Below are 13,163 nucleotides of genomic sequence, written 5' to 3'. Positions count from 1 at the left end.
GGGCACCGAGGGACGCAGAAGAACGGAGGGCACCGAGGGACGCAGGGGAACGGAGGGCACCGAGGGACGCAGGGGAACGGAGGGCACCGAGGGACGCAGGGGAACGGAGGACACCGAGGGACGCAGGGGAACGGAGGGCACCGAGGGACGCAGGGGAACGGAGGACACCGAGGGACGCAGGGGAACGGAGGACACCGAGGGACACAGGGGAACGGAGGACACCGAGGGACACAGGGGAACGGAGGGCACCGAGGGACGGAGGACACCAAGGGACACAGTGGAATGAGGGACACAGGGGAACGGAGGGCACCGAGGGACACAGGGGAACGGAGGGCACCGAGGGACACAGGGGAACGGAGGGCACCGAGGGACACAGGGGAACGGAGGGCACCGAGGGACACAGGGGAACGGAGGGCACCGAGGGACACAGGGGAACGGAGGGCACCGAGGGACACAGGGGAACGGAGGGCACCGAGGGACACAGGGGAACGGAGGGCACCGAGGGACACAGGGGAACGGAGGGCACCGAGGGACGGAGGACACCAAGGGACACAGTGGAATGAGGGACACAGGGGGACAAGGGACACAGGGAAATGGAGGACAGGATTTTTAGATTTTTCCGAATATGTATTATTCAGACTATAAGATACACTGACTATTTCTCCCAACTTTTGGGGAAAAAACAAAAAAAAGTGTGTCTTATAGTCTGAAAAATTCAGATCATCATAGAGTCCTCCTAACAAATACAGATGTGTTTTGGGGTACCTGAGATTATGGGGTGTTGATTCACAAAGCTTACATATTTTTCACCTTAAAGAGTATGCGAGCCGAAGCTCGGCTACACAACATCAGACACTTCCCTAAAGAGAGGGCAGCCTCAGGATCTTATTGAGCCTTCCTCCCTGCTGTGTTGTCTCCAGTCACTGAGCGCCCCCTCACCCCCAGAAGATTAGCCGACCCAGCCCGACCGCACATGCGCAGTAAGCCGAAGCCGCGAGCTCCGTGGTACTGCGCGACCCCATATCAGGAAGAGGAGCTGCGTGGCCCTGATGTGGAGTGAGGCCACGCTCAACAACGTGGGGCTGCAGATCAGTGAGGGAAGCATCAGTAGGATCCTGAGAGCGTACAAGATGAATCGCTGCCGGGAGACTTGGGCGTGGGATACAGTCGGTATATGGCTGATTCAGCTGCTGCACGAGTCCTGGCGGCGGTAATTCCTATTCCCCCTCCAGGTCCACATGGATGGTGGGGAATGATGTAATTTGGCTTCCAGCTATTGCTGTTGGCCAAACTGCAGTGTTTTAAATGTAACGTCAGCTCCGTCTTCTGACAGCGCCAAAGTTACTCTCTGTGCACTGCTATAGCTGCAATTCCTATTACGGCCTATGGTGGCGCCGGCTGCACCCAAATCTCCTGCGCTGGAGTCTTGGTGTTCGTCCTGAGGCTTCTCTCTCTCTTAAGCCCCATCTACACAATACGATTCTTTGTGAGATTCGTTTACTATTCTATTTACAATCCAATTAAATCCGACATATCCGATTGGGATTCCATTTGAGTCAATTAGATTTGCCATTGTTTTGTAATGGCAAATCGAATCCTGATCGGACATGTCGCATTTAATCGGATCGTAAGTAGAATAGTAAACTAATAACACAAAGAATCGTATTGTGTAGATCGGGCTTTAAAGGGAACCAGAGACGAAGCACCCTTGTGTATGTTACTATATATATCAGTAAGAACATTAGAGAAAACACTTACCCTGCTCTCTGTTTCATCCTCACTGCTAAAAGTGTCTGTTATCAGCTGTGATAAGAATCCCGGACTGAGCATTCAGTCTGGCTTTGCAGGGAATAATTATAGCTGAGTCATTATAGCAGAGCCACAAGGGGGCAGGCTTGGGCTTGAAAAGACACCAGAGAAGACAGACTCAGCTATAATCTTTCCATAGCAAAGCTAGACTGAGTGCTCAGTCGGGGATTCTTATCAGAGGTGATAATAGTCAGATTAAACAGAGAACAATGAAACAAAGAGTAGATTAGGTGTTTACTGTCATGTTCCCACTGATTTATAAGGTAAAATACAAGAGGGTGCTTCGTCTCTGGTTCTCTTTAAGGTATGTATGTGATTTTGATCCCGAACTTTGCCTCTTTAACAGTAAGAAGAGCTAACGCATGAGAGACAGATAGAGAGAGAAATTATGAGTGGAGTTGAATAAGGAGTGATGTATCAGAAGCTGATAACTTGTGAGTTGATAAGTAATGTGAAATAATTCAACAGAAAAGCTTTGTGACTCAGACCCTGCATTACCTACAATAGAAGCAAACTGGCCAATGCAACCATTAAGAAAGCAGTACTTGGTATAATGTTAATAAACCAGTGGTAAGTAAATTTCTTACATGGCTCCTCCCCCTGGATCTCTCAGTGCAGGAGCCACATTCTCCTTAAAGAGGAACTCCAGGGGAAATAATGTAATAAAAAAGTGCTTCATTTTTACAATAATTATGTATAAATGATTTAGTCAGCGTTTGCCCATTGTAAAATCTTTTAAATCCCCGATTTACATTCTGACATTTATTACATGGTGACATTTTTACTGTTGGCAGGTGATGTAGCTGCTGCATGCTTTTTTGGCAGTTGGAAACAGCTGTAAACAGTTATTTCCCACAATGCAGCAAGGTTCACAGACAGGAAACTGCCAAGAGTACATACTCAGAATTTCTATCAGCCATGCAGCGCCCCCTGATGATCAGTTTGTGAAAAGGAATAGATTTCTCATGTAAAAGGGGGTATCAGATATTGATTGGGATAAAGTTCAATTCTTGGTCAGAGTTTCTCTTTAAGTGCTGCGGAGGCCCCACCCCTAACCCCACCCTCCCATTGGTGCTCAGGCTGTGGGCTGAAGTCTGGTGGAGCATGCCACATTTATTGACTTTCCCCAGGACAACTGCAGTTATGCAGAGAGAGAAAGAGGGGGGTTGGGGAGAGGTGACCCAATGAATATATTTAAGTGGGGGAAGGTAGCTGCTTGGATGCGGTCTGTACCATTTCTCCAGGGTGACAGGTGCACTTTAGGGTACTCACCAGAGATATTCCGTAGAGGGAGTAGAGCAGGAAGACCAGGAACCAGCTGCTGTGGCCGAAGGGAGTGAAGACTGTGGTGATGAACGCCATGAGCAGAGACACCAGCAGGATGAAGGCGATGTAGAGGAGCACCCACGGGAGCCTGCAGGACACACACACAGATGATCGACTCTCCTAATACACCAGATAATACTGACACACACTGACACACACTGACACAGGCAGGAGACACACACACAGATCTACTCTCCTAATAAACCAGACAATACTGATACACACTGACACAGATGATCTACTCTCCTAATATACCAGACAATACTGACACACACTGACACAGGCAGGACACACACACAGATGATCTACTCTCCTAATACACAAGACAATACTGACATACTGACACACACTGACACAGATCTACTCTCCTATTACACAAGACAATACTGACAGACACTGACACACATTGACACACACTGACACAGATGATCTACTCTCCTAATACACCAGATAATACTGACACACACTGACACATACTGACACACACTGACACAGGCAGGAGACAAACACACAGATGATCTACTCTCCTAATACACCAGACAATACTGACACACACACACACACACACACACACACAATCTACTCTCCTAATACACCAGACAATACTGACACACACACACACACACACACACACACACACACACACACAATCAATCTACTCTCCTAATACACCAGATAATACTGACACACACTGACACAGGCAGGACACACACACACACACAGATGATCAACTCTCCTAATACACAAGACAATACTGACACAGGCAGGACTGGGACAGGGATTACAGGGCCACGGGGGAAGTCAGAGCGTCACCAATGTGGCGAGTCACAGTAAAAGGACGCCGTTCCTTTTCAGAAATAAAGTCAATCATAAAATGCACAAAGAAAACAAAAATACATAAGATAGATTCCTGGCGTTATTACAGTTGGAGCATTTGCACTATTCGCCATGTGCAGCCAACAGGTTTTCTCTTCCCCCCACCCCCAACATTGCCCCTCCCTTCTCAGTATAGCCACACCCCCTGACAAGTACTGAAGCCCCTTTCCATAACATAGCGGGACAAGGATAGGGAGTAGACCCAGGTGTGCTTTATATAGCTGTAATTATTACGCTCATCAGATCAGACACGGTTACTAGAATGGCCCCTCAACCTAACATGACTGATCACATGATGCATAAACCCCCCAAAAACCATCCCTGCACCTGCAGTTAGAGGAGAGTGGCTTCTGATCAGGGGGGAGATTAGCTCAAGGGGGCACTTCTATCGATCTCTATTATTGGAAGCACATTGCAAAGTAAATACAGGATCTTCTAAAAAAATTAGCATATTGTGATAAAGTTCATTATTTTCTGTAATGTACTGATAAACATTAGACTTTCATATATTTTAGATTTAAATACACACAACTGAAGTAGTTCAAGCCTTTTATTGTTTTGATATTGATGATTTTAGCATACAGCTCATGAAAACCCTAATTTCCCATTTCAAAAAAATAGCATATTTCATCCGACCAATAAAAGAAAAGTGTTTTTAAGACAAAAAAAAGTCAACCTTCAAATAATTATGTTCAGTTATGCACTCAATACTTGGCCGGGAATCCTTTTGCAGAAATGACTGCTTCAATGCGGCGTGGCATGGAGGCAATCAGCCTGTGGCACTGCTCAGGTGTTATGGAGGCCCAGGATGCTTCGATAGCGGCCTTAAGCTCATTCAGAGTGTTGGGTCTTGCGTCTCTCAACTTTCTCTTCACAATATCCCACAGATTCTCTATGGGGTTCAGGTCAGGAGAGTTGGCAGGCCAATAGAGCACAGTAATACCATGGTCAGTAAACCATTTACCAGTGGTTTTGGCACTGTGAGCAGGTGCCAGGTCGTGCTGAAAAATGAAATCTTCATCTCCATAAAGCTTTTCAGCAGATGGAAGCATGAAGTGCTCCAAAATCTCCTCATAGCTAGCTGCATTGACCCTGCCCTTGATAAAACACAGTGGACCAACACCAGCAGCTGACATGGAACCCCGACCATCACTGACTGTGGGTACTCAACACTGGACTTCAGGCATTTTGGCATTTCCCTCTCCCCAGTCTTCCTCCAGACTCTGGCACCTTGATTTCAGAATGACATGTAAAAGTTGCTTTCTTCTGAAAAAAGTACTTTGGACCACTGAGCAACAGTCCAGTGCTGCTTCTCTGTAGCCCAGGTCAGGCGCTTCTGCCGCTGTTTCTGGTTCAAAAGTGGGTTCATGCTTCCATCTGCTGAAAAGCTTTATGGAGATGAAGATTTCATTTTTCAGCACGACCTGGCACCTGCTCACAGTGCCAAAACCACTGGTAAATGCTTTACTGACCATGGTATTACTGTGCTCAATTGGCCTGCCAACTCTCCGGACCTGAACCACATAGAGAATCTGTGGGATATTGTGAAGAGAAAGTTGAGAGACGCAAGACCCAACACTCTGGATGAGCTTAAGGCCGCTATTGAAGCATCCTTGGCCTCCATAACACCTGAGCAGTGCCACAGGCTGATTGCCTCCATGCCACGCCGCATTGAAGCAGTCATTTCTGAAAAACAATTCCCGACCAAGTATTGAGTGCATAACTGAACCTAATTATTTGAAGGTTGACTTTTTTTGATTTAAAAACACTTTTCTTTTATTGGTCGGATGAAATATGCTAATTTTTTGAGATAGGAAATTTGGGTTTTCATGAGCTGTATGCCAAAATCATCAATATTAAAACAATAAAAGGCTTGAACAACTTCAGTTGTGTGTATTTGAATCTAAAATATATGAAAGTCTAATAATTATCAGTACATTACAGAAAATAATGAACTTTATCACAATATGCTAATTTTTTGAGAAGATCCTGTATTACCACGGCCACCATGGTAGGATGTCCCCAACAGGGCACCGTCTGACACACCTGTTCCTAAACCACATGTTGTGAGCTGCTGATTGACAGCCAGGACACCATCTGCACGGAAGTCTTATATATTCTCCCCTCATTCGCCCTAGGCTCTGGTGGGATCATTAGACAGTACGCTCAGATTAAAGTGGATCCGAGATAAACTTTTACTCATTGCATAATTGTGCCCCTTGCATATACTTTATATGGCATTCCTCAAGCCAAATACTTTTCTTAATACCCAAATTCCCTATAACCTAAACAAGCCTCACTCACAGCTCCTCCAGCGCCTAGGCATTCAGAGTCCCATGTAGCAAGTGCTCATGGGAGCTCAGTTTGGGGAGCAGGAGGATTTTCCCAAAGGAGGAAGCATCACCAGCCAGATATTTCAGAGGGAAGGGGGTAGAGAGGAGGAGAAGGGAGTGGGGTTTTCACAGGCTGAGGGCTGGAGATGCAGAGCAGCTTGCCTGTGTGTAATGATCACAAGCAGAACATGGCTACTCTCGTATCACAGGAAGAAATAATCATATACTGTTGAAACTGTTTGCAGCTGAATTTGCTGTGTAACGTATCTAAACTTTAGATCACATACAGTATATAGACAAGTTACATATTATAGTTAGTTTTTCATCTCGGATCCACTTTAAGGCCATGGACCTACTGTGGCAGACGCAGCGAGAGGGAATGTCTGGGTAAGTAGTCAGTTGTGTTTATGTATGCCCCAGATTTCTCTTCTGTACTCCATTAAAAAGAAAAAACAACAACAAAACAAAAAACAGGAGATCCCCTGACACAAGTGTTCAGGTCAGAAAGCAAGTCCACTCCGGGATTTGGCATTCTTCCAGTAATGTGCTCCGGGTTAGAAATATAAGGCTGAGGAGTTCAGTCCAATGCAGTCCTAGCATCGGAAGCACATGGCTGTTCTGGACTGATGAACAAAACATATCTGAATTTTGTGCTGCAGAAGACTGATTGTGTTTTGCAATTGCTTATTTTGATTTGGGGCAAATGGTAGTTTTGCTCCCTGTAGAGAGGAATTCTCATATTTAAAGCTGCAGTTAGCAGCCCATACAGTGGTAAGGTTTAGGTTTTGTTACCCATTTTTTTCTGTAAATACTGTAGGAATATCTCCAGGCTTGCCTGTCCCAGAAAGCAAAAAAAACAAAAAAATAAAAACAAAACAAAACAAAAAAAAAAGACAAAAACAAAAATAAAAACCTATCCCATGTGTTTCATCCACTACCCATTCCATGTGTTACACCCACTACCTATCTACTATGATACACCCGCTTATCTATCCCGTGCTATACTACCTAATGTTATAACATATACAAAGTATGTCAGCACCAAATACATCTAGATCAGGGGTGTCAATTTCAAATACACAGTGGGCCAAAATTGAAAACTGGGACCACGTTACAGTCCAACATCGATGTCTAGTGCCCCCCTCCCCTATACAGCTCCCTGGTGTCTAGTGGCCCCCTCCCTCCCCTATACAGTTCCCTTGTGTTTAGTGGCTACACACCCTTCACCATGTGGCTTCATAGTGTTATCGCTTAGCCATATAGGCTTAGTGCTCAGAGGCTCGCATGCCAAATATAATGCAAAGTGGTGAAACCATTTGGGGGCCAAATTTGATGGCATCATGGGCTACATTTGGCCTGTGGACCAGAGTTTGAGATGCATGATCTAGACAGAACACAGGACGCACACACACATGAATAAATATTTCTGAATTTGCCGATGCCTTGGCCATACCAGAATGCGGTGTCGTGCAGGCCCAGGATCTTCATGAACTCTTTCAGCTTCTTTTCTTTCTCAGCTACGATGTAGGCAGCCGGCGAGCAGCCGAAGGGTGAGAAGGCCATGACCAGACAGATGGACATGAGGGCATGATAATAGCTGTCCACCTCCACCATCTGCACCTTCTCCATGATCACGGCCTTGGTGTCCTTCAGCTCGTCCCACACCGAGTGATTGGTCTTCCTCTATAAGCAGACAAACGTGTAAAGAATCCCCCCGAAATATACAAACATGTGAGGAACACCCCAAAATACACAAACGTGTGAGGAACACCTCGAAATACACAAACGTGTGAGGAACCCCATGAAATATACAAACGTGTGAGGAACACCCCAAAATACAAAACTTGTGAGGAACACCCGAAATACACAAACATGTGAGGAACCCTCAAAGGATATACAAACATTTCCTTCACATAATTCAGTGGCAAAGCTGGTTGGTTGAGAAAAGTTGCAAGGGGCCCTCGTAAAGTTTTAGAGAACCCGAATTAGAAATTCTGTAGAGGGTCAGAAGGAACTCAAAAGCTTTTCTTCTGAGAAGTTATACCAAAATTGTACTTTCAACAGCTTTATTAGTATGGGGGCTGTTGTATAAAACACAGGACACTGAGAGCCCAATATAGTGTAGTAAATACTGTAAATGTGGAAATATGTAGAGTAACAAATTAATACTCACAAGACAGGGTCACCACAAAGGCAACCACTGTAGATGCAGGTGAGGAGATTAGACCTCTCCTCACTCAGGATTTAGAAGTCGCTCTCCGTAGATAAGGGGGAAAAAAAAAGGGGAAAACACCCCTCCACCAATGGAGGACTCAACTATAGTATACAGGAAAACAGAGGCGCCAAAAGAATATAATAAAAGGCTGAAAATTAATACATAGAGGCGGTAGCGGTGGACTTACCCCCTCCAAGCAGACACAAGCAGGGCCGGATTTAGGCCAAGGCCAGCCAGGACATGACCTAGAGCACCACAGGAGCAAGGGCACCAAAGCAGCAGATAACCTGATGCATTTGCAAGCTTGCAAATGCTGCAATGCAGGGAGATCAGGCAAGCTCCTGACCGCGGTACTCTGCTGCTAGCCGCCTGTGCAGCGGCCACCTTCCTCTCTGTGCACGCTCGCATTGTGGCCGGTGGCTATGGATATGTGCAGCATTGGAGATGGAAAGGAAGAGGAAGCTTCTGCACTGGAGATGAGTGGAGAAATGAGTGACACTGATGGCTGCTGTGGTGTGAAGGTGAGCTGGCTACCTATACTGAAGAGGGGGGGGGGGGGGGGGGGAGTAGGGATTAAGGGAGTCATCTGGCTACCTATAGTGGAGGTAAAGGGGAGGAGTCATTGGGCTACATATACTAGAGGGAAGAGGAGGGGTCATGTGGCTACCTATACTGGAGTGAAAGGGGGAGGGGTCATCTGGCTACCTATACTGGGGGGGGGGTCATCAGGCTACCTATGCTGGAGGTAAAGGGGAGGAGTCATTGGGCTACATATACTAGAGGGAAGAGGAGGGGTCATGTGGCTACCTATACTGGAGTGAAAGGGGGAGGGGTCATCTGGCTACCTATACTGGGGGGGGGGTCATCAGGCTACCTATACTAGAGGGAAGGGGGAGGGGTCATCTGGCTACCTATGCTGGAGGGAAGGGGGAGGGGTCATCAGGCTACCTGTACTAGAGGGAGGGGTCATCTGGCTACCTATACTGGAGGGAAGGGGGGAGGGGTCATCACGCCACCTATACTGAAGGGGGGCAGCTGGCGACAGTGGCCTTGGGCGGTAAAAAGTACAAATACGGCCCTGGACAAAAGGAACCATTGATTTTGAGGCGATGGGTCCATGTCATACCTGCAGATGTTCTATGCTCCTACCCTATTGCCTGATGAAGCAGGGTCACACCTGTGAAACGCATTGCACAATTTCTGGAGTGTGTAAAATAAATGTTATCGACTGTCAAAATCAACAGTCTCTTGTGTCTGCTTGGAGGGGGTAAGTCCATCGCTACCTCCTCTGCGTATCAATGTTAAGCCTTTTATTATATTGTATTCTTTTGGCGCCTCCGTTTGCTGTATACTATGGGGGCTGTTGGGTTCCTTAGGCCCTCCACAATTATTCTACCATTTCTGATTCCACTCAACTGACCCGTCGACCATCTGTAAAGCTTGCGAGACAACCATTTGTAGCTTGTCATTAACCTCTTTAGCAGCCAATGTATTCAGTGGCTAGCAAGTGCTCCAGGCCAATTTATTTTAGTACAGTTTTTTTCTCTCTCATTTGTTACATTTCCTTGCCACCAATTAGTACTGTTGTAATGTGTATTTATGGGCACTTGTCACTAGGGGGCAGTGTTGAATAATAACAGAAGACCTCTGCTTTCAGCTTCTATATCCTCTGCTAGCAGAGAGACGTTAAAGCATTCCAAGAATTTACAGCACAACTGCTGTCTCAGGTCAAAAGCAATGCACGGTCTCAAACAAGATAATTCCTCTGAGGCTACTAATGGGTTAAAGGTATTACCTGGAGCAACTCTGGTTATTTTGGCAAAAAGGTACGTTTCTAGATTTTGCCACCAGATATATCCACCCTTGTGGCCATCAATGCTCCCCCTCCGTGGTATAATTGTGTGGCCGATCGTGTGCAATTCCCACCAATCATCGTGACTGCTTTGAGAATTTGCACATTCAGTTTTGACTTTGGAATGTTTTCAAGTCCTTTTAGGCACGCGTGAGTCCACTAAACGTGTCAATGTCTCGTCTTACCTGGATTATCGCAGAATCGATGCAGGTCTGCAGGTGGGTGAAGGCCGAGTAATGGTATCGGGCAGCGTCACAGCGCAAGGCGGAACAATGTTCTGGGAGGGAAATAAGAGCACACATGGCATGAGGCCTAGAAGCCATACAGGTTGTAGCACAGTTATGGTCCCGTTGTAGCTACATACACATGCAGATGCTTCTCTGCCTTACCTTGGATGTATGAAACCGACCTCGGGACAAAGAAGGGGAAGAACATGAGCTTGTAGGACATGGGGTCGTCAAACTTCACCCCAACAAACTGCAGAAAGGAGGCGCTGGCGGCTTTAAGACTCTCCTCGTTGGGATATGGATAAATCTCGACACCTGAAAAGACAAACGTGCAGATCTTCAGCAGGATGGAGAAACGATTGACTGTCTCAGCATCTACAGGTCTGTGAGACGATTGGACAATACGGCTGTCAACCTCACAGCAACCAATCAGATTATCCAGGTCCTCATCCTGCGGTACCCCTGAGGTGCAATGCGGGGCTGTAAGATGGTGTTTTGGGCGGTGCTGGCTGTACGGGGCGTCATGCCGCAATTTTATAATTAAAATCGGAAGTAAAACTAAACTTAAAATATCAACTCTGCATAAAGAACATTCCAGCAGGAACAATGCCGGATACATCACCTTAAAGTGAACCAGAGATGAAGCACCCTCATGTATTTTACCATATAGATCAGTGGGAACATTAGAGAAAACACCTACCCTGCTCTCTGTTTCATTCTGCACTGCACAGCTTGTTTCTTATCAGACCTGATAAATTCCCCGACTGAGCATTCAGTCTGGCTTTGCAATAATGACTCAGCTATAATGATTACTGTGCAGAGCCAGCAGGGGGCAGGCTTGGACTTGAAAAGACATGAGAGCACACAGACTCAGCTATAAAAATTCCTGAGCAAAGCCAGACTGAATGCTCAGTCGTTGATTTTATCCAGGGCTGATAACAAGCAGGCTGTGCAGTGCAGAATGAAACAGAAAGCAAGGTAGGCGTTTTCTCTAATGTCCCAACTGATATATATGGTAAAATATATGAGGGTGCTTCGTCTCTGGTTCCCTTTAAGGACGCCTTCACACTGGCACTTTGTGTTGTCTGGAAAGTGTAATGGTTAAGGGCTCTGCCTCTGACATGGGAGCCCAGGGTTCAAATCTCGGCTCTGCCTGTTCAGTAAGTCAGCACCTATTCAGTAGGAGACCTTGGGCAAGACTCTCTAACACTGCTACTGCCTATACAGCGCGTCCTAGTGGCTGCAGCTCTGGTGCTTTGAGTCCGCCAGGAGAAAAGCGCAATATAAATGTTCTGTGTCTTGTTACCTTTTTTTGCTGCAGGGTAATGCTACGCCAATGAAAATCTAGAGGGCATTTCATATCTGGTGCCGTGCAATGCGCCGGAAGTGCCCGATTTGCCACAAAAAGCAACAGCATGTTGTTGGGCAACTTGTGCGGCAACTGGAAGTCACACAAGTCTATGGCGAGGCAGGGGTTTAAAATTTTGTGCGTTCGCATTGCAGTGCAAATGCACGGAGGGGTATTTTTTCAACACACTTCAGCGCAATTCAGATTTTGGCCAAAGGAAGTGAGTGCTGCTTGGCCTGCAGGCAGAAGGGAGATTACCGCGCTGTACCGTGGTAATCTCACAAGGCTATTTTGTGCAATGCGCTCATTGCACCGCAGCCCTACCATAAGGCCGGTGTACAGTGTGAAACCGGCCTCAGAACGCAACAGTTTTGTAGAAAACATCATGAAAGCGTGGCGTGGTCAGAATTCCCGCCGTAACGCTTGTCCTTATTGTGTCGCAGTTTTACAGTTCCCCACAATGGCTACAGAGGCCAGCGTTAGGACACCTATGTACACCTGGGTACTTCTGCGCAGTGGAGGGGAGGACGCAAGAGAATATATTCTTTTATAGCAAGACCCCGGCTTTAACCTCCTTGGCGGTAATCCCGAGCTAGGGTTGGGGCGGAAAACCGCAGCTCAGAGCGGTAATCCCGACCTCTGCTCGGGGTAGCCACTGGAGGCTGTGTGCAGAGCAATGTGCGCTGCGGGAGAGTTACTACATACCTCCCGGGGATCCCGACGTCGGCTGGCATTCCTCTTCTCCGGGGCTCTGCCTCCTGCTGGTGAGATCGCCATCTGTCGTCATGACAACAGCCGGCAATTTCACTTTAGAGTTGCAGCGCCACCCGGAGGATGGAGGATTAACTGCAGCGCTGGAGCCAGGGAGTAAAGTGATTGCTGGGCTGCTGCAGATCTCCCTGGTAGCAGGATTTTTTCCAGGTTTTATGGTCTGAAAGGGTGCAAACAAATTGCATCGCTTTCAAACCCTAACATCCGGAAAGAATCAAAACGCCAAGGGGGTCAACTGAGCTGTAGGAATAGCAGTGGTGCCTAGATGAGCGATTCCTGTGAATGCATTTGTATGAACATTTGCATGCGAGTGTGCGAAGGGTTAACTGGCTTTGCTATCTCAAAAGTCAGTCATTTGCCTCCATAGTTGGTAGTTTAATTTTCCCATTGGGAACAGGCTTAGCTG

General features: G+C 46.8%; 1 protein-coding gene across 3 annotated transcripts in view; it reads right to left on the bottom strand.

Moving 5' to 3' along the window:
• The window catches only part of ABCA5 (ATP binding cassette subfamily A member 5), a 230,244-nt gene that overhangs the window by 155,137 nt on the left and 61,944 nt on the right, over positions 1-13,163 (bottom strand). For all 3 annotated transcript variants that reach the window (XM_068263315.1, XM_068263316.1, XM_068263317.1), the window contains 4 exons: positions 10,801-10,953; positions 10,597-10,688; positions 7,798-8,027; positions 3,082-3,223 (listed from right to left, as the gene is read on the bottom strand). In XM_068263315.1, coding sequence (XP_068119416.1) covers positions 3,082-3,223; positions 7,798-8,027; positions 10,597-10,688; positions 10,801-10,953 — 617 coding nt within the window. The remainder of the gene's footprint in view (positions 1-3,081; positions 3,224-7,797; positions 8,028-10,596; positions 10,689-10,800; positions 10,954-13,163) is intronic.

This window comes from Hyperolius riggenbachi, chromosome 12 (assembly GCF_040937935.1).
Source record: "Hyperolius riggenbachi isolate aHypRig1 chromosome 12, aHypRig1.pri, whole genome shotgun sequence".
NCBI lineage: Eukaryota > Metazoa > Chordata > Amphibia > Anura > Hyperoliidae > Hyperolius > Hyperolius riggenbachi.
The sequence above is the reverse complement of the archived record's forward strand: the minus strand, read 5'-3'. Positions and strand labels throughout refer to the sequence as shown.